Below are 25,390 nucleotides of genomic sequence, written 5' to 3'. Positions count from 1 at the left end.
AACACTTCTGAACCACACAGTTTACAGTTTGTCAGATTGCATCTTCTCTCTATCCTGGGAGACATTCCTCTTCATTTACAAATATAAAATAGCATTAAACTGCCAATTCCTGAGTTCTTAATGTTACAAGTTCTAAGCACTTTGCATACATTGTTCCACTTAATGTGCACAACCATCCTCAGAGACTTTTTACATTTTACAGGTGAGGAAACTAAATTAAAGAGGTCATGTGACAGGGGGCATGGCCAGGATCCACACTGTTCTGCCCAAAGCCAAAGGCCTTGTGTTTTCCTCCCCATTCTGTTTAGACTGAGAAAGGAACACGCATGACAGATCCATTTCTTACCTCATTGAGATTTTACTCATTTTGAGCTTTCCTGTTTCACTCAATAAATCAATTCATTAATGGTGTTACACCACCAGAGACCCTCACTCGGTGTTGTAAGAGACTGAAGAGTTTGTTGGGTCACACCTCCACCCGATCTCTGAAGCATCTTTACAACACTCCTGACATGGGTCGTTCTGTCTATGCTGGAAGACTTCTAATGTTGGAGAACACATCCTTCTGTGGAGGAAGTAGCCCATCCCATTTTCAGGCAGCTTCACGGCATGTTTGACAGGAGGTCGCCCCCCCTGGAACTGCCACACACTCATCTTAGTTGTCTTATCTGCAACTAGGTGCTTGCCCAGCACATTCTGTGCTGTTTGCCATCATATCAAGAAACGTCATAACCCAAAGGCTATTCCATGTTGCAATGAACTCTCTGTAAATACCATGTTTGCTATAATATTCTCAACTTTCCTCCTATTGTTGAACAACTTATGAGGTGAATCACCTCATAAACAGGGTGGCTCTTGCACTTTCACCCCCGCCCGTGTCAACTCAATTTGTCAATGACCCCTCACGCCGTGGGACACCCAGAACTGCATCTAGAGCTCAGATTAATTCTGACCAATCCAAATTCTCTCCCATCCTCCATCAGGGTGCTGCACATCTATGACTGCAGCCACGGGTTAAATATGTCCTTTGGGCAGGCACATGGAATCCTCAACTAGTACTGAGCTCCTAGTCAACAAAAGATGTGGGGAATGAGGACAGCTCAGCCGCTCTTCGCCAGCCTGGGCTACTGGATCTTCAGGTGATGAGGTCCCAAGCTGACTGCACATAATTTCACTTCAACAAAATTTGTGGTGGCAAACACTTTACCCAGGCTTGCGTAGTGACTTTTCATCCCTCACTGTGCAAGTGCAGCTCTCTTTTCTTTTGCATATATAGAATGGGTTGGTTGGTTGGTTGGTTGGTTGGTTGTTTTTTAAAGTGTTGGTCCAGCAACAGCTAATCAATAGATGTCTAAAGAGGCAAATAGAAAGCCAGACTCCTAACAGGCAGAACTGGCATGTAGTCCCACATCCATCAGTTCCTTCACAACGTAACCCCAGGATCTTTCTAATCAATAGTTATGTTTGATTACAGAGTTAAAATTTTAACTCAAGGATGACCAAAATAGACTGGTAAATGGGAGCTGATGGTATGTTGCTATCCTGAAAATTTCTTGGTTCTAGTTTAAATTACTTATTTTCTTATTCTTTATAGTTTAATATAATGAATTTTATTGTCATGATTTTAATAAAAAATTTTATTTGCTAGTTTTACAATCAAAAAGTGAAGGGAAAATGTCAAGAATAATTTTGGGAAAGTGCTTTAAAGTATAACTTTTGGAGATCAGTGAACAGGCCTCCTTTACCCTTGTTCTGATCTTCTGGATCGATCTGCGTAGACGAAGAAGCCTGAGCTATTTGTCTAACAACCCCAGTCTCCTCACTTTACAAATAAGGAAAAATAATGTGCAACGGGGTTAAAACGACTTGCTCAGCTCACAGGGGTAATGGCACTGGCTGGCACACACCTCTCCCATTCCAGACCACTAACGCAGAATGTCTGTGTTGAAGGAATTCAGGGAAGCAAGAAATTGCTCTAGTGTGGGATCACTGGAGAAAGTAAAACTGAAAAGAAGTCAGCATTTTTAAACCAAATCTTACCTTTTCTCCAAAATAACACACGCTAGTAATAGAAAACTTGGGAAATGATGCAAAGTACAAGGAGAGGTGCTGGGGCAAATTACTCATGACCTCAGCCCCCGAAAGCAGTGCTGCCGGTGCTTCCCCAGCACATTCTGTGCCGTTTGCTATCATATCAAGAAACGTCATAACCCAAAGGCCATTCCATGTTGCAATGAACTCTCTGTAAATACCATGTTTGCTATAATATTCTCAACTTTCCTCCTATTGTGGAACAGTTAGTTAGAAGGGAAAGATTTAAATGGCAAAAGGAAAGCTAGCTGGAAGAGTTCATGTATTCACCGCAAATTAAAACACCAAATATTCACTGATGTGTATTTGAGCCTTGAGGCTGTGGGTGATTTTTGGTCATCTTTTATATTTTCCAGTGCTGCAAAAACACTAATGAGAACAGCTACTTTTATTGAGCAGGTATCATGTGCTTAATGCCACGGATACATTTCCTCACGTAGCCCTCCTAACGACCAGCCAAGGTCACTGTTGTAGATCTTCATTTCAAAGGTGAGGACGATGTGCCCCAGAGAGGGGAAGGCTCTTGCAGAAGGTCAGTAAAGGAGCCAGGAGTTGCTCCCAGGTTCGTCTGAGGAGAAAGCTGCTGTTCTAAACCATCGTACTGCAGATCCCACGTTCTTTTTTAATGACTACCTACCATTATGATCATCAGAAAGCTATTTTTAAAAATGAAAATAGTTTGCAAGCAATAGATCATTTCTGGTGTAAGCAGATCACTAACCTGTAGGATATAAAAAAACAATCTACCCAAATCCCAGAACAACTAAGAAAATCATCAATATGTCAAATCCCCGCAGTCCTGTCTAAAGTATTTAAAATTCAAATATGCCTCAGGTTTCTGTGAAATTGATTAAAAATTTTAAAAAGAAGCAGTGTTAATTGCAGTTACGTGAATGAAGTCTAGATTTTGAGACAGCATGAAAATTGATTGTGCTAAAAGTAGTCTTCTGTAATTAAATGAAGCTGTGCTGTGCACTTTAATTAGTCAGAACTTAGGCTAGGTGGTAGCAGTGGGTCCGGGTGCACCTCATCAACCGAGAGCCTGGCAGCCCCGCTCAGCGGCAGCAGGCCCGTTTTCCCCAGCGGTCTTATTTAAGCACCTACTGCTCTAACCTAAAACCGCAGGAAAGGCGACATGACCTTTTGTAACCCAGATGCACACGCTACAACACCCTTCTCACTCTTTCATTCAGAAGACTTGTAATAGCTTTAAATTTTAGGGACTCTCACTGCCTTACAAAGTACTGGACGTCACCGGCATTTCACATGACCTACCAGGGACCTTGGGAAAGTCGGCGAACACTGTGAAATGCACTCGACGTATTTGTCTCGGCGTCTGTGAAGGCGACTTGAACCTGCATCTTTGAAACGCTAGTCAGGACAATGAGTCTCCAAAAATTGTCTCTGAACTCCTCAGTATCTAAATGTTCAGGTTTCACAGTACTTAAAAAGAAAAGCTAATTTATTTCTTTACTCTTGCTTTTAACCTTTATTATTACAAAATCAATGCAAAATCAGAAAACTCAGGAAGTACAGAAAACTGTAAAGAAGCAAGAAAAACATCACCCATCATCCCTTCATTCAAAGAGATTATTACTCCTAACGTGGCAGCATATTTCTTTCTAGCCTTTTATCCAGCCTTCACTCTGTGCACCTGAGATCCTTCGGTTTGCCTAATTTGATATTCTACTAGAAAGACTCATTGAAAAGGAAATTTTATTCCTAACGTTAGCCTGGATACGTGGTCGCCGTCATCAAGGGGAGGCCCCTGCTGAAGGGACAGGACCCATTTCAGTGGTAGGACTGGGTACAGTGGATGTAGCAAAGGAAGAGAACAGACCTTGATTTATTTCATAGTCCAGGGTTAATCACACTGGGCTGCCTTTATTTCCTGAACATTTGTATGCAGAAGAAATAAGGTTACATTTATCATTCAAAGCAACTCTGAAGAAAAGTTCCCACCATGGCACACCCGCCACCCAGCCATGAGGCTGCAGTGGAGGGCAAGGCTGGGAGGACTAAACGGGGAAGGGCAACCTCAAGTGAAGTTGATGGTGTGTCAACAAGTCTCAGGATTGAGAATCACAGACATGGTATTTGCAGGTAGAATATGAATGTCAGTCCCAGACTCAGGTGTTCGAGAAATACTGATTTCTTTGTTTTCTCTAGAGAAGACAAATTGGTTTCCAAGCATCTCTCTTACCACACTGGCAAGGTAAACGTAGTCTCGGACACCTGATCTGGAAAGCCTGTGTGCTGCCAGAAAGCAAGGGCCGAGTCTGCACCCTCCTCTTTGTCGTGCTGACTGCAAACAGCCGACCAAACCCCACATTTTTCACTATTTCCCTGACACATGAGCATCAGAGCCCACAGCAGCCCCACTCTCCCAGTCACACCCTCTGTCATCCCCTAGGAGATCCGTCTAATGTGCCAGAGAAATACCCGACAACTAAGCACCAGTCTCCCACTCACCTCAGAACCTACCACCTTCTTCTTTCTCCACCCCTAGAAAGTTCCCCTTCCTCTCTTCAGCTCTTTAAGATACTTCCCCCTTTTCCTTTCCCCAGGACACCTAAACCACCCTTTTCTGGCTTAGAAGCCAGATAGAAGCCAATGTGGGACAGATCTTGCAGAAAAATTCTGCTTCCATCTAGGATACAAACCTCCTCTGAAGTAAAGAACAAATGGCCAGGTTTCCCTTTTGAAAGATATAAAAGAAGATTGTAAGGAAAACAAGTAATACTTTTCAAACAAAAAAACACCCTGTCAGAGAAAAGACCTTGAAGAAGACTCAGTCAAGTTCACACTCAAAGCCAGGATCCTTCATTCTTTAGCACCAGGAGGCTAAGTTTGCCATAAGGTGACAAGCGTGGCCTTGGAAGCCAGCCCAGGGATCAGATCCTGTGCGCCCCTCACTACGTGACCGTCACCATCTAGGCTCAGTTTTCTCCCAGCACAGTGCTTGCCACAGAGTGGGACCGACTAATATTACTTTCCCCTGTGCACAGCCCACTGCACCCCCCCCCCATCACTGCCCAGCCAGCCCCAAAGCTGTGGTTCCACCTGCTCAGATCCCTGGAGCAACTGCAGGAAAGGCCACCCTTCCTCAAGTGTGTGTCTGGCACCCCTACTTGAAACTGTTCACGTAATGGACTTTTTTTTTTTAATACAGATTATTTTTTTTAAGATTTTTATTTATTTATTTTTAGGGAGAGAAGGGAGGGGGAGGGAGAGAGAATGAGAGAGAGAGAAACATCAATGTGCGGTTGCTGGGGCTTATGGCCTGCAACCCAGGAATGTACCCTGGCTGGGAATCGAACCTGGGACACTCTGGTTCCCAGCCCGCGCTCAATCCACTGAGCTATACCAGCCAGGGCATGTAATGGACTTTTTAGCTGAATTTGGTATATGTGATCCAGGTCCTTTACATGGTAGCAACGTTCCTGCTGCAGAAAGTGCAATTGACCCAGTTCAGCACCCTGACCACTGAACACTCTCTGAAAGCTCTGCAGCCATGAGCATCATTGGAGATGGCCGGTGTCAGCATTTCATTCTTCCTCGGGACTCATTCTGATCTATAAGGAAAACTGTCTTTCTGAAAATAAACCAAATGCTATAGCCTGTTCTTAAATCCATCTCACTTCCTTTTTCCTATCTCTTAGTCAGATACAGAGTTTTGGGATAAAATGCAAGCAGAATGGGAGGAAATGGCCCGGAGGAACTGGATATCTGAGAACCAAGAAGCCCAGAACCAAGTCACCATCTCAGCTAGCGAGAAGGTAACCAATTCTCTTCTTATTCATGTGGATCGATTTTCTCAACCACATTGGATCATATGATTATAAATTAGTCGATAATTATTTTGTGAAAAATCCAAGAATCAGACAATTTAATATCAATAGGACTTAGCAGAAATTCTAGTAAAAGAAAACAATATAATTAACCAATGTATGAAAGCAGCAAAGCTAGAATGGAATACCCTTCTCTTTAATCACGTAAATACAGATGTTTGGCAGCTGGCCAGAGCTTGGATCCTGACTGCTGGCAAGTTACCTGAATAAGTGACCTTGAGGGTGGGTTGGAGAAAGATACGGGCTAACCCCACGATGCCTTTTGTCAGTCAGACAGGTGAGCCATGTCGATGAGCTGACAGAGGTGAGATCAGTGGGCAGGGGCGTGAGGCAGGGCTTAGGGCTGTATTTCACAGGTGATCACTAGACAGCTGGCGCAGAAATACAACGGCAAAGAGAGCCTTCCCACAGCCAGGCCGAGTCCCAAGAGGATTCCTCAGAGCTATTTCCTTGACAGGCGCCCTAGCCAATGTGAGTGCCGCGGACGACCAGCCAAATTACCCATGAAGTCCCAGTTGCCTGTGGATTTATGCTTTTAAAAACAGTTAGGGGACAAAATTACCTTGAGAAATAAGTTTGAATGACTTGAAAGATAAGAAAAGATGTGGATTTTCTACACTGGGGAGGGGGTATGATATATAGTTTATGCTTATATTATGGTTTTTGTGGAGGAACTATCAATAACATTTAGTTATGGATAATTTAATCTACATAGTCATAAAAATGTCTTTCTCTTCCTAATAATAGTCCATGTCCCTCAGTAGGCCAGAACAACCATTTCCTTAAAAATAACTGTCTTTAAAAAGGAAAAAAGAACTAGGTAAGAAGAAAGAACATGGATGGAGATCACCAGGCTCCGGACTCATCCTTGGCCTGAGGCCTGGTTAGGGCCCTGAGCTCCTCACTCCCAGGTCCCCATACCTGCACACCACTGCATGAGCTCAGTGGCTTTTGATAAGGGCTTTTGTCTTTTTTATTATTATTATTTTATTGTTGTTCAATTTCAGTTTGCATTTTCTCCCCACCCCTAAAATGGCCATACTACCCAAAGCAATTTTTAGATTCAATACAATCCCTATTAAAGTACCCATGACATATTTCACAGATACAGAACAAACATTTCAGAAATTTATATGCCTTTTGTCTTTCTGAAGGTCTCCGTTGGATCTATTTTAAAACCTAAGTAGCATCCTCAACAGACTAGCTTAATTGTATCTATCAAATTAGAAAGCTTTTATGATAATCTATGCTACCTCATGTTGCAAAAAATTATGTCTCTCAGGTATTTCTGATGAGAGTTTAAAGTGGTACATACTTTCTCAATAGCAATTCAACCTCGCCTATCAAGGGCCTCACAATAGATCAGAGCTTTTAGCCTAACAAACCCCTCCAGAAGTCAAAGGTAATAATCAATGCAGACGAAGATTTGAGCGTGAGGCTTTCACTATCTTTATCTGTGAACACACAAAAAAACAAAAGTAATCGAAAAGTCCATTGATACAGGTCTGATTAAGTAAATTTTAATATAAATAATTATAATAACTAAACTAAATGGGGCTTACGCTACAAAACTGCCCATTTGAGCCTATTTGTTTAATTTATATAGTCATAGAAAAATACTGGGAGATTATTTGCACATTCTGCATTTTTTAAATTTTTACAATAAAAAAATCTATAAATTTAAAACACATTCTCAGTGGGCGATGCAACCACTAGTGGGGCAAACACCGGTTTGAAGAGCGGGAAGGCCAACAGTGTCCTAGCTATTCCAGTGCTTTGTAGCCCCTAGAGGGCCACAGCCCGTAAGCAGATTTGCAGAGCATCGTGGTAACACTTCAGGGCGCAGGGGGCAGCACAGAGCCAAAGTATGTGCAAAAACTCAGTATCTTTAAAATCTTGGGTGGGGGCTACAGGGAGTGTCTGAAACAAAGTGAACAAACAAAATATCAGAAAGACGACAAACTCCAAAATATTAGCAGTGATCATACTTAAGTTGTGCCATTATGGGCAACTTTTTGTTTCTTTATATATTATTCAATAACAAAATCTAAAATTCATACAGCAAGAATGTATATCCATAATAAGGGAAAAACAGTAACTGAAGTGTTTTTTAATGTTGACACTATTACAGATGGCCCCCATTTCCCTCTCCTTTGCCCTCCCCTTTGCCCTCCTCCACCCAACCCCCAGCCCCCATTTACATTATGTATATAAAACAAAATCTCACCACAATAAAAAACATTTGTTAAAAATTTTTTTTTAAATTAATGGCAATTAAATTAATCTATTATCTTAAATAAATTAAGTAATTTAATTAAAATTCCAAAGGAACTGACTGAGTGTGAGAATAACCCAGTGGACCTGTGCTGGCCCTTCTGTGTTGCAGGGCTACTACTTCCACACTGAGAACCCCTTCAAGGACTGGCCTGGCGCATTTGAAGAAGGTTTGAAAAGGCTGAAGGAAGGGGACCTCCCAGTCACCATCCTGTTCATGGAGGCAGCCATTCTTCAGGACCCCGGGGATGCAGAGGTGTCGTTTCCCCTTCATCCTGCCAGGCTCAGAGTGTGGCTGTGCGTGCTAAGGAGGGACAGAGGGCTTCTCAGACCTCTGCTGAGTGGCATTTTCATCAAGCAATGGTTCTCAAAGCAGTTACCCTGGGTTAGAGTGGTATATAGCCTGTTGTCTAACCAAATCTGCAGTATCTGTCTATGGTGCCCCAAACTGGAGGGTGGGGACAGGGAATGGAAAGCTAAAACGGCCCACCTGGAAGTGCAGCAGCAGCTTGCAGGGGGCAGTGTGTGGTCTCGTCTGGGTCCAGAGCCACCCCGTATGTCGCCACCGATTTATTCAGTCCACATTTATTGAACACGTATGACGTCCCAGGACTTGAGCCACACATGGGCTAAGCACACTGAAGAGCTGGAAAATGGAACCAAGAAAAAGGCACATTTAGTGGTCTGTGTGGAGGGACAAGTAAATCAATCAGTGCAGTGGAATACACACAAATGCACAAGGGGCTAGGACAGCAGAGAGCGAGACTACTGACGCAGCCTTCCCCTGCAAGGGGGTCCAAAGCTGAGTGTTCCAGGACAGAGGGTTAATCAAAGACAGTAGGGGAGCTGAGAGGGACCGTCCCCGGTGGGCAGAGGGACCTGAAACATTGGGTCTGTCAAAGACAGAGGGGAGAACAGCAGGAGTGCAAGGTGAGAGGAGGTAGGCAAGCATGCGCACTTCATGCTGAAACCAGGAAAGCGCATGTCATAAAAACCTCTTTCTCTGAGGTGTGATGGGTGATTGGAAACAAGGCTGGGAGACCACCCAAGAGACTTCTGCACCCCAACCTTGGTCCACTACACTTCCAAACCTGTGAAAGCCTGTCATAAGATAGTGACGGCTCTGAAGCCTTCTTCTGTAGTTTGTCATTTCCAGAAAACATAAGGGCTATTCCGAGAGGAGCTACAGAAATTTTAGGAAGGGGCATGTGTGGTGCTGAGAAGGCAGTACAGAATAGTGTTTCCACTTCCAGTCTGCTGTCCTGGGTGGGTTTTCTCGACTGCTGGTTCGCCCGCCAGGAGCCATGTGATCTGGAACAAGTCAATTAAACACCCTCGACTTCCGTTCCCTTACGTGTAAAGTGGAAATCACAATTATAATAACTTTCTCATTGGGTTTTGTAAGGATTAAATTAGTTCATACAAATAAAGTGCTCAGTTCAGTGTCTGGCACATCAATACTTAGGCTTTATTACTACTATTGGTTAGTTTGTGATGAAAGAACAAGTAAACTGATCACTAAAGCCACTGGTATCTTGTTAGTGGAAATATTGATAATGAAATTGAACTAAGAGCTGGAGTTCTGAACCAAAATATTAGAATTTTAAAAAAGATACTTGCATCTCTGTAGAAGAGGAAATCATTGCATTAACAGAAACATACAGGCCCCCACACACACGCATGCGTGCACAAATAATAATGTCATCTTACATTTCTGAATGATGTGTGTTTTCACGTGTATTATATCATTCAACACAACAACTCTGGGGGGGTTTTAGAAAAGCATATGTTATTACCCCAGATTCATAAATAAGGAAATGTGGATACTTGGTTACTAATGGATCCCAGACCAGGACCCAGGGCTCCTGAATCTGCGTGGACCCCAGTGCTGAGATGATGGATGGCCCATGGGCAGGGCAAGTGATGTGACGCCCAGAGCCCAGAAAGAGGCCCTCAGAGAAAGGCTGCTTCTTCAGGCTTTTCTTAAGAAGCATTCTATATACGGAAGGTGAAATAAAAATAGGGGCTGCTGTGTGTACTTTTGAAAGATTTGAAAGAATCACTGATACTGTGGGGAGAAATAACTAGTACTTTTATGAGTTTGTATGGAGTGTGTAATAATTACCCATGAGGGAAAAAACTGATACAATTTTATAGCACTTTAATGTGACTCCGTATGTTTTTATACAGTTTGTTCTAAAAAAGTGGGAAAGTTATGCACTGCCCAAACCTTTATATTTTTTAAATGTTTTTATTTATTTTATTTTTTTTTAGCAAGAAGGGAGGGGAGGGAGAAAGAGAAAGAGAAACGTCAATGTGTGGTTGCCTCTTGTATGTCCCCCACTGGGGACCTGGCCCACAACCCAGGCCTGTGCCTGACTGGGGATCAAACCAGCAACCCTTTGATTCACAGGTTGGTGCTCAATCCACTGAGCCACACCAGCTGGGGCTGCCCAAACTTTTTTAAATCCCTAAAACTTGGATGCACCCTCACCCCCAGCAAATCTGAGGAAATGTGTACAATGAGAGGTGTTTTTGACATGCATTGCTCTTATAATCATGTGAGAATTATTGTTCTAATAAGCACATACATAGAAATTTGTTATATTTTGAAAATGTCATTCTAGATATGAAAAACAGTATCTGCTTGAAGATATTCTTCACATAGTCACAATAGCAAAAGATTGCAAACAACCTCAGAACAATAAGGGAATTGGTTGAGTAAATAATGCAATGTTTATTCAACAAAATTTAAATTAAAAATTATAAGTAGGAAAATTTTGTAAAAACACAAAAAAGTGCTTAGGACACAATATAGAGTATAAGTGTAGGCTTTAAAATTATATATACACTATATTGCATTTCATATGTTTTGTGTGTTTTAACAGTGATTATACAGGGTGGAGCAATAGTAGGTTTATAGTTGTTCATATGGAAAATAATACAATTAGTAGTAACACAAGAATAAACTCTGTATATCACGTGCTCGGAACGGTAACCCTACTTTTGCCCCACCCTCTATTAGAGCTGCACACACGTCCTAAGGGGTTTTGTCCGGTTTTCCTTAGGTCCCAAATTTCCTGTTGCATCTTTAATAACTGCTTGCCTTTCACTTATACAAGCTGATTTTGTTTTGTGCATCTGGGGATTTCTTATTGTAAACTTTAGACTATTTAGCTACATTTCTGGGCTCTTTTTATACCTTTTTTTCCTCACAAATGCATACTTTCATCTTTTGGTTTTCAGATACCTAATAGCTCAGAAACTCAGAGGTTTCCATGGGTCACAGGAGACAATAAATACTGAGAGTCTGTAAATTAAGACAGAGGATCTTGACCCAGATGTCACAAGAGATTTTGAATGAGGAAATGAATGTAGTATTTTTTTCTTACACAAAACTCTCGCATCTGAGACAGGCTGCTCTGCATAGAGGGATCTGCTGTAGGTAAACACACCCACTACTGCACAGGAGTGATTCTGCTTCCTCTGGCGATGTTGACATCAGTTGTTTTTTGTAGGCATGGCAATTCCTCGGGATAACCCAGGCGGAGAATGAAAATGAGCAAGCAGCTATTGTCGCCCTCCAGAGGTACATGAAGCTAAGTGCAAAATCACAGGACTGGTGGACACTTGCTAATGGACTGCCTCTTGTTTGAGATTTATCTTGTGACCTTTAAATACATTGCAAAGAATTTGGCCAGAAGAAGTGCTGAGATGCCACATATGACTTACACTTAGCTCTGAAAATAAGAACTTACAAAGACATGATGTCCCTAAACCACAATGTTCGGCCAAAATCAACTGACTTTCGTTCGCACAGAAGAGTCTGTGTTAAAAAGCAATCATGGAATACTCATTCAATAAATAAGTTCTCTTAAGTTCCTATCTGAAGCATCTGAAAGTTTACTTCAGAAAAAAATATATACTCAAAATTATTTCGGTGCAATTTTAGCTCCTGGGTCTACAGAGACTCTCCTGAGATAGTTTCAGCAACCTGCAAGTGTAACCCCTGAACCCCTGAAGAAAGCCCTAGACTACTTTGGGTGGGTGTGGCATCACACCAGACTTGATTAGAGCCCCTAGTTAACCCCTGATGTGCCGGGGGGGGGGGCGGCGGCAGGGGGGACGGACCCTACCAAACAGGCTTCCACTTTCTCTACTATTTCTTATGTATCAAACCTCTTCCTAAAGCACTGATGTCAGTGCCACGTAGGACTTGCTGCGCAGTCTTATCCAGGGGCTACCAGCATGGTCATCACCTGGGAGCTTGTGAGGCCTGCACAGCCTTGGGCCCACCCAGGCTCTCTCCATCAAGATCTGCACTGAGCAGATCCTGGCAGATGCCCATGCACATCAAAGCCTGAAAAGCCCTTGCTAGAGGCCAGGGGAGTAGCATAAGGGAGAGAGCAGCTGTAGCCCAGGTCTCCTGTAAACCCACATCAATAGCCTGGAAACACAGGATCTTCCTCTCCTTTGTGAAAGACTGTTTAATCTTTCATCTCTGGTTGTCCACATTTAATTCAAGTCAGTTTGCTTTGCAGATAAGGTGCATTTAATGGAGTGGCAGTAGAGCACCATTGAAATGATACCCCTACTTCTCATTAGATTAGCTACTGATAAATTATATGCAAGGATTAGCCACGTTTTCTCTAGTTTTAAAATCATTTATTAAAATTACCAAACCTAACGTGCATCAGGATGAGTTTTAACTTTCTTAAACATATGCTTAGGTCCCTCGATGGACCTGGAGAGCTTTATGCTCAGTGAAATAAACCAGTCAGAGAAAGGCAAATACAGTATGATTTCACTTGTGTGTGGAATCTAATGAACAAAACAAACAAGCAAAATTGAAACAGACCCATAGATACAGAGAACAGACTGACGACTTCCAGAGGGGAAGGGGGCTGGGGGTGGGGTGAGAGAAGTGAAGGGATTAAGCTTGCACAGCAGTGTGGTGATTACCAGAGGGAAAGGGGGTGGGGGAGGCAGAAGAGGATATGAGGGGACACATGGCGAGGAAGGAGACTTGACTTGGGGTGGTGAACACACAAAGAATACACAGATGCTGTATTGTAGAATCGTACACCTGAAACCTATATAAATTTATTAACCCATGTCACCCCAATAAATTCAATAAAAAAGAAAAATTATATGCCTGGGTCCCAATTTGCACATAGATAATAAATGTGATATTCTTCAGGGGCTTAACATAAACTTAGCAATGCTTTTGTACCATTTAATTAATAAATCCCCCAAATTTTCTAAAGGACTATTCAGACTGTCTTGAAAACAAATCTGAAGTTGGCTTCCCCCCTCTTCTTTCAGGTGCTTAGAATTGCAGCCCAATAACTTGAAAGCTCTGATGGCTTTGGCTGTGAGTTACACTAACACCGGCCATCAGCAGGATGCCTGCGAAGCTCTAAAGAACTGGATTAAGCAAAATCCAAAGTACAAATACCTTGTGAAGAGCAAGAAGGGATCTCCAGGCCTCACGCGGAGGATGTCTAAGTCTCCAGTTGATAGGTATCCTTCTCACTAATTATAGGCTTATACACACTTAACCACTATAACTGTAATTAAGGAGCCTCAGGCCCCCGCCACCACCCATTCCAGGTGGCTTGTGGGGAAGTGCTCTGCCAGAGGGGCAGCGCTGGTCTAAAAGGTTGAGCCGAGATCGGAGCCAATGTTGGGACACCTGGTTCACATCACGGGCACTCACAGACATTTATCTGAGTGCCATACTTTAAAGCCAAATGCTTTGGGCATATAATTAACCCAAAATAAATTATAGTAAGTATCAATGTGCCAGGTGTTATAAAGCCTGAGAATTAGGTATGAGGAAAAATGGAAGTCCGTTCTTCTAGAATTTTGTTTCTATCAGCAACTAATCACGATATGTTCAATTCTTCCTCACGGAGGCCTGGGGACCGGCAGCCCCAGGGTGCTCTGCACTGGCACTCGGAGGGCCGGCGGAACTCTCCTTACCTAGCACTGTTCGTGCAGGACACGATACTTCATAACCACCAGCAGCTGTTTTTACTGTGCAGTAGTCATCGTCCGCTCATTACGCTGTGATATTTTAAGCAAGATTTTTCTATTCTGTAATGTTTTCTCGGAACAGAGAACATAATAGTAAATCATGTGTGTCATGCTGTTTGGATTACAAATCTAATATTTCCCCTGATAGCTCTGTTCTGGAAGGAGTGAAGGAATTATATCTGGAAGCTGCCCACCAAAATGGAGACATGATCGACCCAGACCTGCAGACAGGTCTGGGGGTGCTGTTCCACCTGAGTGGGGAATTTAATAGAGCAATTGATGCATTTAATGCTGCCTTAACCGTTCGACCTGAGGTAAGTGTACAGCAAGAAACCGTAAGGTTCTCTGTTTTAAAAAAAAATTTTTTTTCACAGGATGTACTTTGTACATTATTGCTACATTTTATTTCCCTGCTTCCAATGGTTTGAAGTGATCAGTACTAACGAGATGCTACTGTGGCTGTTAACGCTTAAGTACCTAAAATAGAAACGTTAACTGCCTGACAGCATCAAATGGTCCTGCTCCCTGACGAATGAGAGTCATTTCATAAAGCAGCCATAAATATTTCTGAGTCATTCACCACGTCATGGTCCCTGTCTGTGAGCACTGGGTAAATTTTTAGCCATCACCTTTCTTCCGTGGGGAATCTGAGAGTATTCCATCACTGCGGTTTGTGCTGGTTGTTAGAGCACTCCCCTTTCCTCACCAGGACTATTCACTATGGAACCGTCTGGGGGCCACGTTGGCCAATGGAGACCGCAGCGAGGAAGCCGTGGAGGCCTACACGCGTGCGCTGGAGATCCAGCCCGGCTTCATCCGCTCCAGATACAATCTGGGCATAAGCTGCATCAACCTGGGCGCCTACAGGTGAAGTATGGCCGCAAGCGGGGGGCCAAGAGCCCCGCTCAGGGCTGAGGTTGAATAACCTGAAAGGTTGTTTGCCACTGAAAAGTGTCTGCTTTGTAGGAGGAACCCTCCTCCTCCTATTAAGGTTAAGCTCGGAAACTTGCGACCCTGAGGCCTGTTGAAGCATGAAGCAGGAATGATTGGCTTTAGTGCTTCTCTGTCTGTACAGAGCATCCTGGGAAATGCAGATTCCCGGGCCCCTCCTGTAGATTTTCATTCAGTCACCTTCGTTGGGACAAGTTAGCTGGTCTTTTAACACCCCGCCAAGAGCAACTCTTTGGGAAACTTGAATAGTGCAGACCATCTTCCAGGGAAGGAAAGGAAAACCTGGGCATGAGGGCACAGGAGAGCCCAGCAACATGACTTAAGAAGAGTCCAGGGCCAGTTTTTGGCAAAGCACAACCAAGAATCCGGGTTTTCTAAATCTAATTTACTAATAAAGGGAGCAATAAACAATTCTTAAGGGAAGTAGTTTTAAATGGTGGTTTTATGATGTGCAATGTCGCTCTTCTCTCCAGATTCCTCACTGTCACTCAGGTCCACGTCCTCTCGTATATTTTCCCTGTCAGTGGGTCCACAGGGACCACAGGTGACCTTTGTTTCTCTTGTGTAATGAAAGTGCGACTTTTTTTCTTCTTTCTTCTTTCTCTTTTTTTCTTAATTTTCTAAGTAAGTAGGCATTGCTTTCATAACTGGGAGAAAGAAAACTAAATGTTGGTTTTAAACCCCACCAAAAAAAATGTCAAACCCTTTCTCATTCTCAGGAAGAGCCAAACTTTTAGAATCAGACACGCTTGGGTTCAAATCATGCATAGTTCTGCCATTTATTGCTTTATGACACTGAGCACACAGCTTTGAGCCTCAGTTTCTTCGCCTGCTTAAAAAAAGCAGGCATTAATAATGTCGATCTCGCTGGATTATTGTGCAGTTTAAGTGTAATTGCCTGGCACAGAGCAGATGCTCGATGCCGAGCAGGAGTTAGCGTGTGATTGTCACTGCCATCAGCATCGGCATCATTATCATTATCCCTATTATTTGGATGAGTCATCAGAGGGCTACATAACTGAATTGCATTCTTTTGACATCTGAAGAATTGCCGTCTCTGACCTGCATTAAGACATCGTGCCTTTGGCAAATATTGAGGCTTTAGAAACTAGTTGCTTCACTTATAACAAAGGGATCTTAGAAAGAACATTCATTAGTCACTGGATTACACTCTGTCCCCCAGAAGGATCTTGCTCAGGTCACAGCCAGGAGAAGTGAGCCGCCTGTGAGCAGCTGGTCTGTTTTGTGTTATGAACAACGTGGTGGAGTGGGCGGCTTGCTGAGGCGCTCGTTTGCATCAGCTGTGCAGAGGGCCGGAGGGGACCGGTCTCCAAGGCCTGACAGGGTCTCTTTTGTATGTTAACTTCATTCCTGACTCCATCTGATTTCCCCAACCCAATTTTATCTTTACCCCTTTTATGCACTTACATTTTATGAAACACCTTAGGTCTTTTTTTTTTTTTTTGGAACAAGGAGAGATGTCAGTACATATACATACATACATACATACGGGCATATTGAATTCAATTAAAGGAGGCTTTTATAAAACTTCTGGATGAGTTTTTTTCTTAATTGTAACTTCTTAGTGTAGAAAACATACTTGAGGGACCAAGGAAACACTTTCTTGGAGTTCGAAGATATAAGCCTCAGCAGGGCAACTATTTGCCGGAGGCCGTGAAGGTCCCTGACAGGTGGGAACCTTTTATCCTCAAGCAGACAGTATCCTGTACAAAAGCAAGTTGATGTGAGGGTACTGCATAAAATGCAAATGCCTGGTTAAATCTGAATTTCATATAAACAGTGACTAATTTTTTAGGGTAAGTATTTTCCAAGTATTGCATGGGGCATACTTATCCTGAAAATCGTTTGTTTTTTATCTTAAACTCAAATGTGTCTGTGCATCCTGTATTCTTTGTGACTAAATCTGTCCATCTGGATCAAATGGCAGCTTTGGAACACCTCAGCTAAGCTTGGTGGGTCTTAAATTGTCATGCTGGGTATGGGAAATCTGGTGAAGTGATAAACATCTTGCATTTTTTCCTGACAAAAAGAGGCCAAGTGAGACCTAAACCTTAAATGAATTCTGAAAATAAGTTTGACTTGAGGTGTAAACATGTGCGTACAAATAACAACCCTCAATAGAAATGTGACTCGGAAGAGAGCCAGGAGCTGGTACAAACACTTCGGTACCCACCGAAGAGAAGTCTGGGACCTCTCGCCCAAGAGCTGCAGGCGACTGTGTATGAGCTGTAACACTCACCGTGTGTCATCCACACTTCCCATAAAGCATCCAAGCCAAGCCTTGCCCTAGTGCTGTATACAGTTGAAATAAGGAGAGAACACTGTTGCCCCGAAACTTGGGTATAGCTTAAAACGCTACCCTTCTGTCCATCGGAGCTCCAGGGTAGGGCTTAGATCAATGAGTCTTAATCATTTCAAAAGTGAGGGCCCCTTCTCAATGAAAAAAGAAATCTCATCCTCCTTGACAGTAATACAGAGTGGGGCAAATGTAGGTTTACAGTTGTTTCTATGGGAAATAATTGAAAAATTAATAATTCAATAATTAACAAAAATAATACAAGAATAAACTGTTTCGTGTAGTCACGGCTGTAAACCTAGGGATTCCAGCCTCGGGGCTCTGATGACAAACTCAGCTGAACCCGGCTGCGTTTCCTATTTCTATCGCCAATAGGAAAAGTTAGGCCACTTACTTTCTGAGAGAGGCCAGATGCTTCCTTTCAACCCTAGTTATATAAACCGCATCTGCACACGGATTACATCTTCAAGTCATTCCTGCAGTAGGGGAAAAGTGAATGCATTAAAGAGTTAGCAACGGTTTGGCCATTATTCTTCCTCTCCCACATGACATTCCTAAAATAAAAATTGCTTTGCTCTCTTCTTTCTGATTTCACTACATTTAACAATGACTCTTCATGAAAGAATCACGACAGAATCGGAAAGTTGCTCATCTGATGATGCAAGACACCGTAGAAAGGTGGTTTAGGGTTTTAGGCTAAAATAACTTCATCCATTATTATTGTCTTGTTTGCTCATTCTGAAACCTGTCATATGCTTAAGTGTCTCTTTTTCTACCCTCTTAGAGAAGCAGTCAGCAATTTTCTCACTGCCCTCAGCCTGCAGAGGAAGAGCCGGAATCAACAGCAAGTTCCCCACCCTGCCATCTCCGGGAACATCTGGGCTGCCCTCCGAATCGCACTTTCTCTGATGGACCAGCCGGAACTCTTCCAGGCGGCTAATCTCGGCGACCTGGATGTCCTCCTGAGAGCTTTCAACTTGGATCCTTGAAGGAAAAGAAAAATAATAATAATAACCCTTTGTCTGTATACATCATTGAGAAATGCAAACCTGTTTTATTTTTAATTCTGAAAAGGTGAAACCAGATGTTCGAAATGCCGTGGTGATAAAACCCAAGGGAATTCCTACAGACAATGCCCAGATCTGTTCAGATCCAAAAGCACAACATGTTGTCTTAGAGAGTCAAGGTCAGCTCGAAAGAAGAACGAAGAGACTCAAGACAAACCAAAATTAAATAACTATGTGAATACCCTTTTCACAAACTGCAAGTTTATCACAAAACATCTTTGGGTTTTTGTCCCCACTTGTGGCTGATGACACATCTAAGGAGCTTGCTCGTGGGACACCTGGAGAAAGCACTGCCTCAGATCAGGGAATTCTGACGATTTCTGAACTGTCCTCTGAAATTCCCCCTTTTAGAAAGACTGAACATAGTTTGGGCCGAGGTGCATGCACAAATATTAACTCAACTAAGGAGAGGCATTGCTTAAATCTATTCCAATGTTAACTTCTACTGTAGCTTTTGATTCCAGAGAAGGAGCTTTGCTGTCAAAAGCAGTTTTTGCACTAGAAATTTTTGCTGTTCCCAATCAAAACTTTTTTGGGACTGTATATATGCACTTTAATATCTTATTTATGCCTTGCTGGAGTTTTGTTTGGTTGCTCCAATTTTTAACGTGGGGGTAAAAGATTTGAGAACTCAGCCTTGTTAGATCAATGGACCAAATAAAAATTCCTGAAAATAGTTTTTTCATAGGGTAGGGTTTTGATGGAGTGTTTTTCTTAAAGCAGGTATGACATAGGGTATAAATATGCAAACGCAGATCTCATTCACTTGTTGTCTGGGACTGTGTGAACTTAAACAGGAGATAAGATACTGTCCCTTCATGCATTGTCTGCAGGGCAAAAGTGTGATGATACCATGATTTCTACTGAGTTAACATTAACTTGCTTAAATATCATATTTTCCTCGCTCACTAACTGTCCTGCACACTGATATTCCTTTTAAATTGTTAACATTTTAAATAGTATTTCTTAAGAGTGATAAATACATTTTTCCTAACAATGGTGTTTTTTTTTAGTTCTATAATAATCTGCATTGCTCACCCTTTTGCATTCTAAGTGAGAAAGACCAGTATTTCCAGCTGAATCTCACTGGATGGCAGAGGTGTCCTAGGAAAGATGCGTGCCCCTCAGGCTCCCGTTTTGAACACTTATCAAGTACCAGGGCACCCTGTTGGCAGTGGTGTTTTATTTCATTGATTGCATTCCAGTCGGTTCTTCGGAGTGTTTTGTGCTTGTTGGGGGCTTAGTGATTGTTTGGACAGACATCACTTTTTAAAGGATTAAAAAGGTTGTTTGTAAAATGCTAACTACAATATAGTTTCACCAATACCCAGTTCTGGTAATTTGTCCCAGTCAGTTGTCTCATTCTTCTTCAGTTTGTCTCCCTCCTTCCTCCAAGCCTTCCCCAAGGCACTCCGATCCCAGCTTTCTTCACGTTCTTTGGTCAGTAACAGCTGGTTATACTAATGACTATAGCTACCAAGCAAAACAGCATTCGCATCAGGACAGTTCAGTTGAGGGGGAGGGAGCTTCTCCTTGTGTGGGGGGATGTACACCCACACTGAACCGGAGGTGCAGGTAGAAGTTGTCTCCTCTGTTCCATTCGAGATTCTTGGCATAGGGGAGGGGTCTCAGGTGAACATGAAACCACGAATCCTTGAGGCTTACACATATAGGGTGTCCAACCCGTGGTCCACAGGCCGTGTGTGGCCCAGGATGGCTATGAATGTGGCCCAACACAAAATCGTAAATTTACTTAAAACATTGTGAGATGTTTTTGTTTTCATTAGTGTTTGTGTATTTAATGTGTGGCCCAAGACAACTCTTCTTCTTCCTGTGTGGCCCAAAGATGCCACAAGGTTGGACCCCTGCTCCAGAGTCAAGGGCGCTGAGGCAGAAGCTTGGACACTCTCAGTGGAAGCTCACTTGGGCCGGGGCACCTCCAGCTGGATGGACATCAGGAGGCAGAGGCCGTAAGGCGCTCACTGCTGGGCAGTGGTGACTCTGCGGTCACCGCCTACTTCCCTAAAGCTCAGCAATATTTGCAAGAACGGTATTCTTGACAATTTTAGAATCCTAGAAACTTGGCGGAGGAAGGACTCGGGGCCAGCCTCCAACTCATGGTAGCTGCCTGTTTGAGTATCCCTGATAGAATAGCTCCCCGTCTTGGCATGCCGCTTCCTCCTCCCCATCTCTGTGCATTCAGCTGGCCAGCTGACTCACATCCATTACAAAGCAACTTTCACAAATGCTCTGTTTGTGATAGCGTTCTATACTTTCAATGGTAACTGAATTCGCACTAATAATTATAGGCTGCTTTCTTAGCTCTGCAGCCACTATGCACATGAGATCAGTAACAATTTAACATCTGACAGTGGGGTGGATGTGCAATACTTTGATGTAACTTGATGGTTGCCAAGTGGTGACAGATTCAAGGGCCCGTTTTAATTTGCTCTTTGAATACAAAGCAACGTCAAACTCCAAGGAGTTGTTTTAGGGGAGAGTAAACAATTTTCTGTTCTCATCATAATTTGGTAATTTGCAGAGCATTTGGGAGGACTTTCTCCGATATATCTAGTGTTCATCAGAACTAAGATTTCCATAAGCTGTTTCCTGTTAAGAAGTGCAGAATTATTGCCCAGGACATTTTTAAATGATATTTTTAATAAAATTAAATTAAAAGAGTTACTAAAAAGCAAGTCAGAGCACCACCCAAAATTAAGTAGCTAAATTTTAGAAGTCTTTATTACGTACATCTTTTTTTTTAAGTGTATACACATTTTTTAAGGCAAAACTTTTTCGGTATCTTATTGTCATGGCATAAAATTGTCATTTATATTACTCTTTTCACTTGAAAGATTAGAATGACTTTGGTTCCCTCTGAGGCACTCTGGGAAGGCTTTGAGTTTCTTTTTTCTTTTATTACTCAGTAACAGCCCAGGATCTCCTAGACGATAATACAATTTTACAAGAGTGGCCGCTCAGTTGCATAGGTGTGACTTGCAAGGACTGATTTCACCAGCAGACTGAATGAAAATGCAGAGAAGGCCAGTGATCGTTGCTGAATTCCAGATACATTATATCTGTGTCTGGTGGGCTATCTGTGCTGCTACGCCTTGATGTGAGGAGGAGTTGGAGGAATGGAGAAAGGGGGGAAGGAGTAAAGCGCTTACTTCCTGGGCCATTCATTGAGTCATCATTCCCTTTGCTTTCTCCCAAGATCACACTCCCTGTGACTCCGTGAAAGAAAGGCAGCTCTTGTCCACAAAGACACTTCCATAGAAAACTGTGAGCTGTGCTTTCTCAGCCAGAGTTTCAACTAAAACAGCAAATTAATGATATTTAACTGTGTTGGAATGTCCAGGACACACTTACTTTCACGGTTTTATGCCATTTCTTCATTCTTTTTCTTTAAAGACAGCTAGTGTATTGAATCTTGGGTCCATGTTTAGATACTCCTACTAGATAAATCTTTCGAATATATTCTTGCTACCCAAGCAAAACTTAAACGCAATTGTCCTAGTCCCACTTGTAACAGGAGCTCCCAAACTGTTTACCATAAACTTTGCGAGCTCCTTTGGAATATAAAAAGCAAGATGGGCTTTTTGTGTCCTTTCTCCATTTGTCCCTGAATCAGTTCCACAGCAGTGGGCTGTACTTTCACTGGTTGCTGCTGTTCTCTTCTGCCTTGAAATGCTTCTGGAAGCATTCTAGAAACAGGGTATTCTGAAGGCTTAATTCACATGCCATCTTTTTCAGGCCTTCTATTATAGAAATTATTGCACATACGTAATTTAATGCACATACATCATTTTAACTTTGTAAAATAATTTCAAGTTCACTCCCTCTCTGGATTTTGCTACACAGTTTCTCTATCTTCTCAGTATTTACAGAACTGGTTGAACTATAAACTGTTTTGAATTAAGAAGTAGATACATATTTTTTTGAAGAGTGTTGGGAGATGAACTCTGGCATAAGGTTTGTAAAAAGGGAATTTTGAAAAAATAAAACATTTAACCTCAGGTACAAAAATAATGCATGCATTAGTACTTGCAAATCTGCCTACTTAAATTATTAACCAAAGCATGCAATATAACTTTACTGAATGTAAATTTACCCAGAGCATGATTAAGTTTCATAGGTTAGCTTATTCTCCCTTGCTTCTGAACAAGGAAGCATTTTCATGACCTTTGTGTTACAGTTTTTGTATTTGTTTTTAATATCCTGTCCTTGAGATTGTTTACAGGCCCTCACACCGAACTGGGCAGATATTCATGTGTCTGTTTGAGCAGAGTTGCAGCCAGTGCCAAACTAACCCGCTGAGGAATCCAGGTACTTGGACATCCAGATGATTTTAACAACCAGTAGAGGCAAACAGATCTAAACTTAAGCAAAATCCATGTTATCTGAAAGCTCCTAAACACAATCGTGTTGATGGCTTCAGCTCAGCTTTGGGTTCTAAATGCTGAATAGTGCATTTGAAATTGTTTTCTAAAAGTTTTAGGAATTAGAAATACTGACATTCTAAATAAGGTGAGGGGTTAGGGTAACGCCAGGCACATGAAAACCACTACAAAGCGAAGTGAACATGGGGCCTTAATGGATATCCACAAGTGTCACGTAGCTAGTGTGCAGATGCCGCCCCGTTGTCCTCAGCACAGCCCTGTCCAGACAGTAGGCCGGCTACTTGGGTCCATAACCCTAAAGAAGCTGGACTTGGTCAATATGTCTAAAAACATTGAAATTCAGGGGTGATGAGGTGATTTCAGGGTCACTCAGAACAACTCTGAAATCTTCTCACTGCCTTTTTTTTTGGTCATCCCTGATGTATGAAAAAATGAGGACAAGGAAACTAGAATTGGAAGGAGCAAAGCTCAGTAAGGCAGTAAGGGCTCTTACCACAGAGCAGCTCTGTCACCATTTCACACCCCTCCAGCCCCCACACATACACATGAGCTCCAAGACAGAACCCCCAAACACACAGCAAAAACCCTTGCATAGAGGCATTAAACAGTTAAGAGGAGAAAAAAAAAAAACTGAAGTGTGAGGTTTAACAAACTCACCTATGGTATTTTGCCTTGAGTTAAGTTTCCGCTACTTGCAACCTTCGCAGAATGACCAAAACGACACGCTCTGCAAACAAGGGCCCCAGTCTCGGAATAGGTTTCTCAGGACCTTCTCTGCGAGAGCGAGCTAACTTGCAATGTCGCGGAGTGTCGTAGCAAAGCCCTGACAGGCTCCGCGGGACCCGTTTAGAAAGCTGCTCTCAAAATAATATTAAGATGAAAAAAAGGACATTTGTTCAACCATAAAATGTGTTTTTTTTCTTCGAGGCCCTTGGAGAGGGCAATGGCGTGACACAGAAAGGATCAGGAGATAGACCCACTCAGCCAGGTAGGTGGTGAGGCACGCTCACTGAGGCACAGGGGACGCGCGCACAGACACTGCACGGGAATCGCGCCGTGTGAGCGAGTGCTCACGGCTGGGAAGGTTTCCGGTAGTTAAAGGAGATATAGCAAGCCTAAATTTTTACCAACTTCCTTTCAATTTTCCCCATACCGTCTAACCTGAACCCTCTTCAATTTTCATTGCCCAAGTTTGTTTACATCGGTTGAAGAATAAAACCTGATTAATTTAATAAACTTTTTACAAACTATAACAGCATTTATTAACTATTTAGAAAAGACATTTCTATATATTTTGTATATCTATGAATACTGTACATCTGGTCTAACCTAAAAATATTGTTTTGAGACATTCTTCTGTGATGCTTCCTTATTATGCTCAGTAATGTTTAAAATCTTGCAATTTCATTTTTAAGCTAAAATAGATATCAAAGAGGAATTTAACTTAAATGTTTACATTGAGTTGCTAAATACCCCAAATTAAGTGACCCATAGTAAATTAATGGCAATGCGGGGGAGGGGTGTAAAAGTTACTGGCATACTACATGGTAATATGTCTGTGTATTTAGTGAAATATTATGTATTGTAGCACAACTCTGTTGGGTATTAAAGCTTCTTCTTAGTAGTTCTGTGTTGTTCTTTGAAATAAAATTACCACCATAAAAATAATCTATTATATTGATGTGTTTAATTTACTCAGTTGGCTTATAATATACAAAGTATCAAGATTAAGGTAGTATTTTTGTACTATTATTGGAAGCATGCCTTCCTTTTCACATTATTAAATTGTATTTATATTTGTGCAATTTTAAACTACGTTTTCAAATAAACTTTGTGGCTTCAAGATCTTTTCAAAAACATTTCAAAATGAGATTTGGGGGTCAGAATTACTTCAACCCAAATAGAATCCAATTTGTACTACTGGTTAAAAGGTCCTTTTATTCAATATCACTACACATGATTTTGCATGAGTTAACTGGAAATCAGGAATGCATTTTTAGAGATAAAACAGAACTTTAAATTCTTCCTCTTTTGTTAATTTTTTAAGACTAAAATATCATTTAACCTAAAATTGGATTTTGTGATTTTTTTCAGAATAAAAGTGTTAAAATATATTTCAGTTTTAGGGTCTTTTTTTTTTCTTTTTTCTTTTTGGTTAGTCAATAAATATTTGAGCACCTACTATGTGCAGGTGCTGTTCTAGTTCACCAAAGTGGTTAAGTAAATTAAATCAAACATGCCCTTGAAGAGCTTTGATTTCTGTAAGAGATCAAATTCTGTAACAAAAAACAATGTCATGTGCTATGAAGTACTTGAAGAACAAGGCGAATAAGGCATTGTCTGTAGGTAGTCAGGACATGTTCCTCTTAGGTGACATTTGGGCTAAGATTTGAACAA

The 25,390-nt window shown here is 42.0% G+C and overlaps 1 protein-coding gene across 11 annotated transcripts in view; it reads left to right on the top strand.

The window, feature by feature from the left end:
• Positions 1 to 24,658, top strand: part of PEX5L (peroxisomal biogenesis factor 5 like) — a 205,476-nt gene extending 180,818 nt beyond the window's left edge. For all 11 annotated transcript variants that reach the window (XM_036017731.1, XM_036017733.1, XM_036017729.1 and 8 more), the window contains 7 exons: positions 5,754 to 5,870; positions 8,329 to 8,472; positions 11,735 to 11,805; positions 13,542 to 13,739; positions 14,404 to 14,569; positions 14,965 to 15,122; positions 18,308 to 24,658. In XM_036017731.1, the coding sequence (XP_035873624.1) occupies positions 5,754 to 5,870; positions 8,329 to 8,472; positions 11,735 to 11,805; positions 13,542 to 13,739; positions 14,404 to 14,569; positions 14,965 to 15,122; positions 18,308 to 18,512 (1,059 nt within the window). In that variant the 3' untranslated portion in view covers positions 18,513 to 24,658. The remainder of the gene's footprint in view (positions 1 to 5,753; positions 5,871 to 8,328; positions 8,473 to 11,734; positions 11,806 to 13,541; positions 13,740 to 14,403; positions 14,570 to 14,964; positions 15,123 to 18,307) is intronic.
• Positions 24,659 to 25,390: the final 732 nt, after the last annotated feature.

Source organism: Phyllostomus discolor, chromosome 2 (genome assembly GCF_004126475.2).
Source record: "Phyllostomus discolor isolate MPI-MPIP mPhyDis1 chromosome 2, mPhyDis1.pri.v3, whole genome shotgun sequence".
Classification (NCBI taxonomy): Eukaryota; Metazoa; Chordata; class Mammalia; order Chiroptera; family Phyllostomidae; genus Phyllostomus; species Phyllostomus discolor.
Note: the sequence above shows the minus strand (reverse complement) of the source record. Positions and strands in the feature narration are given on the sequence as shown.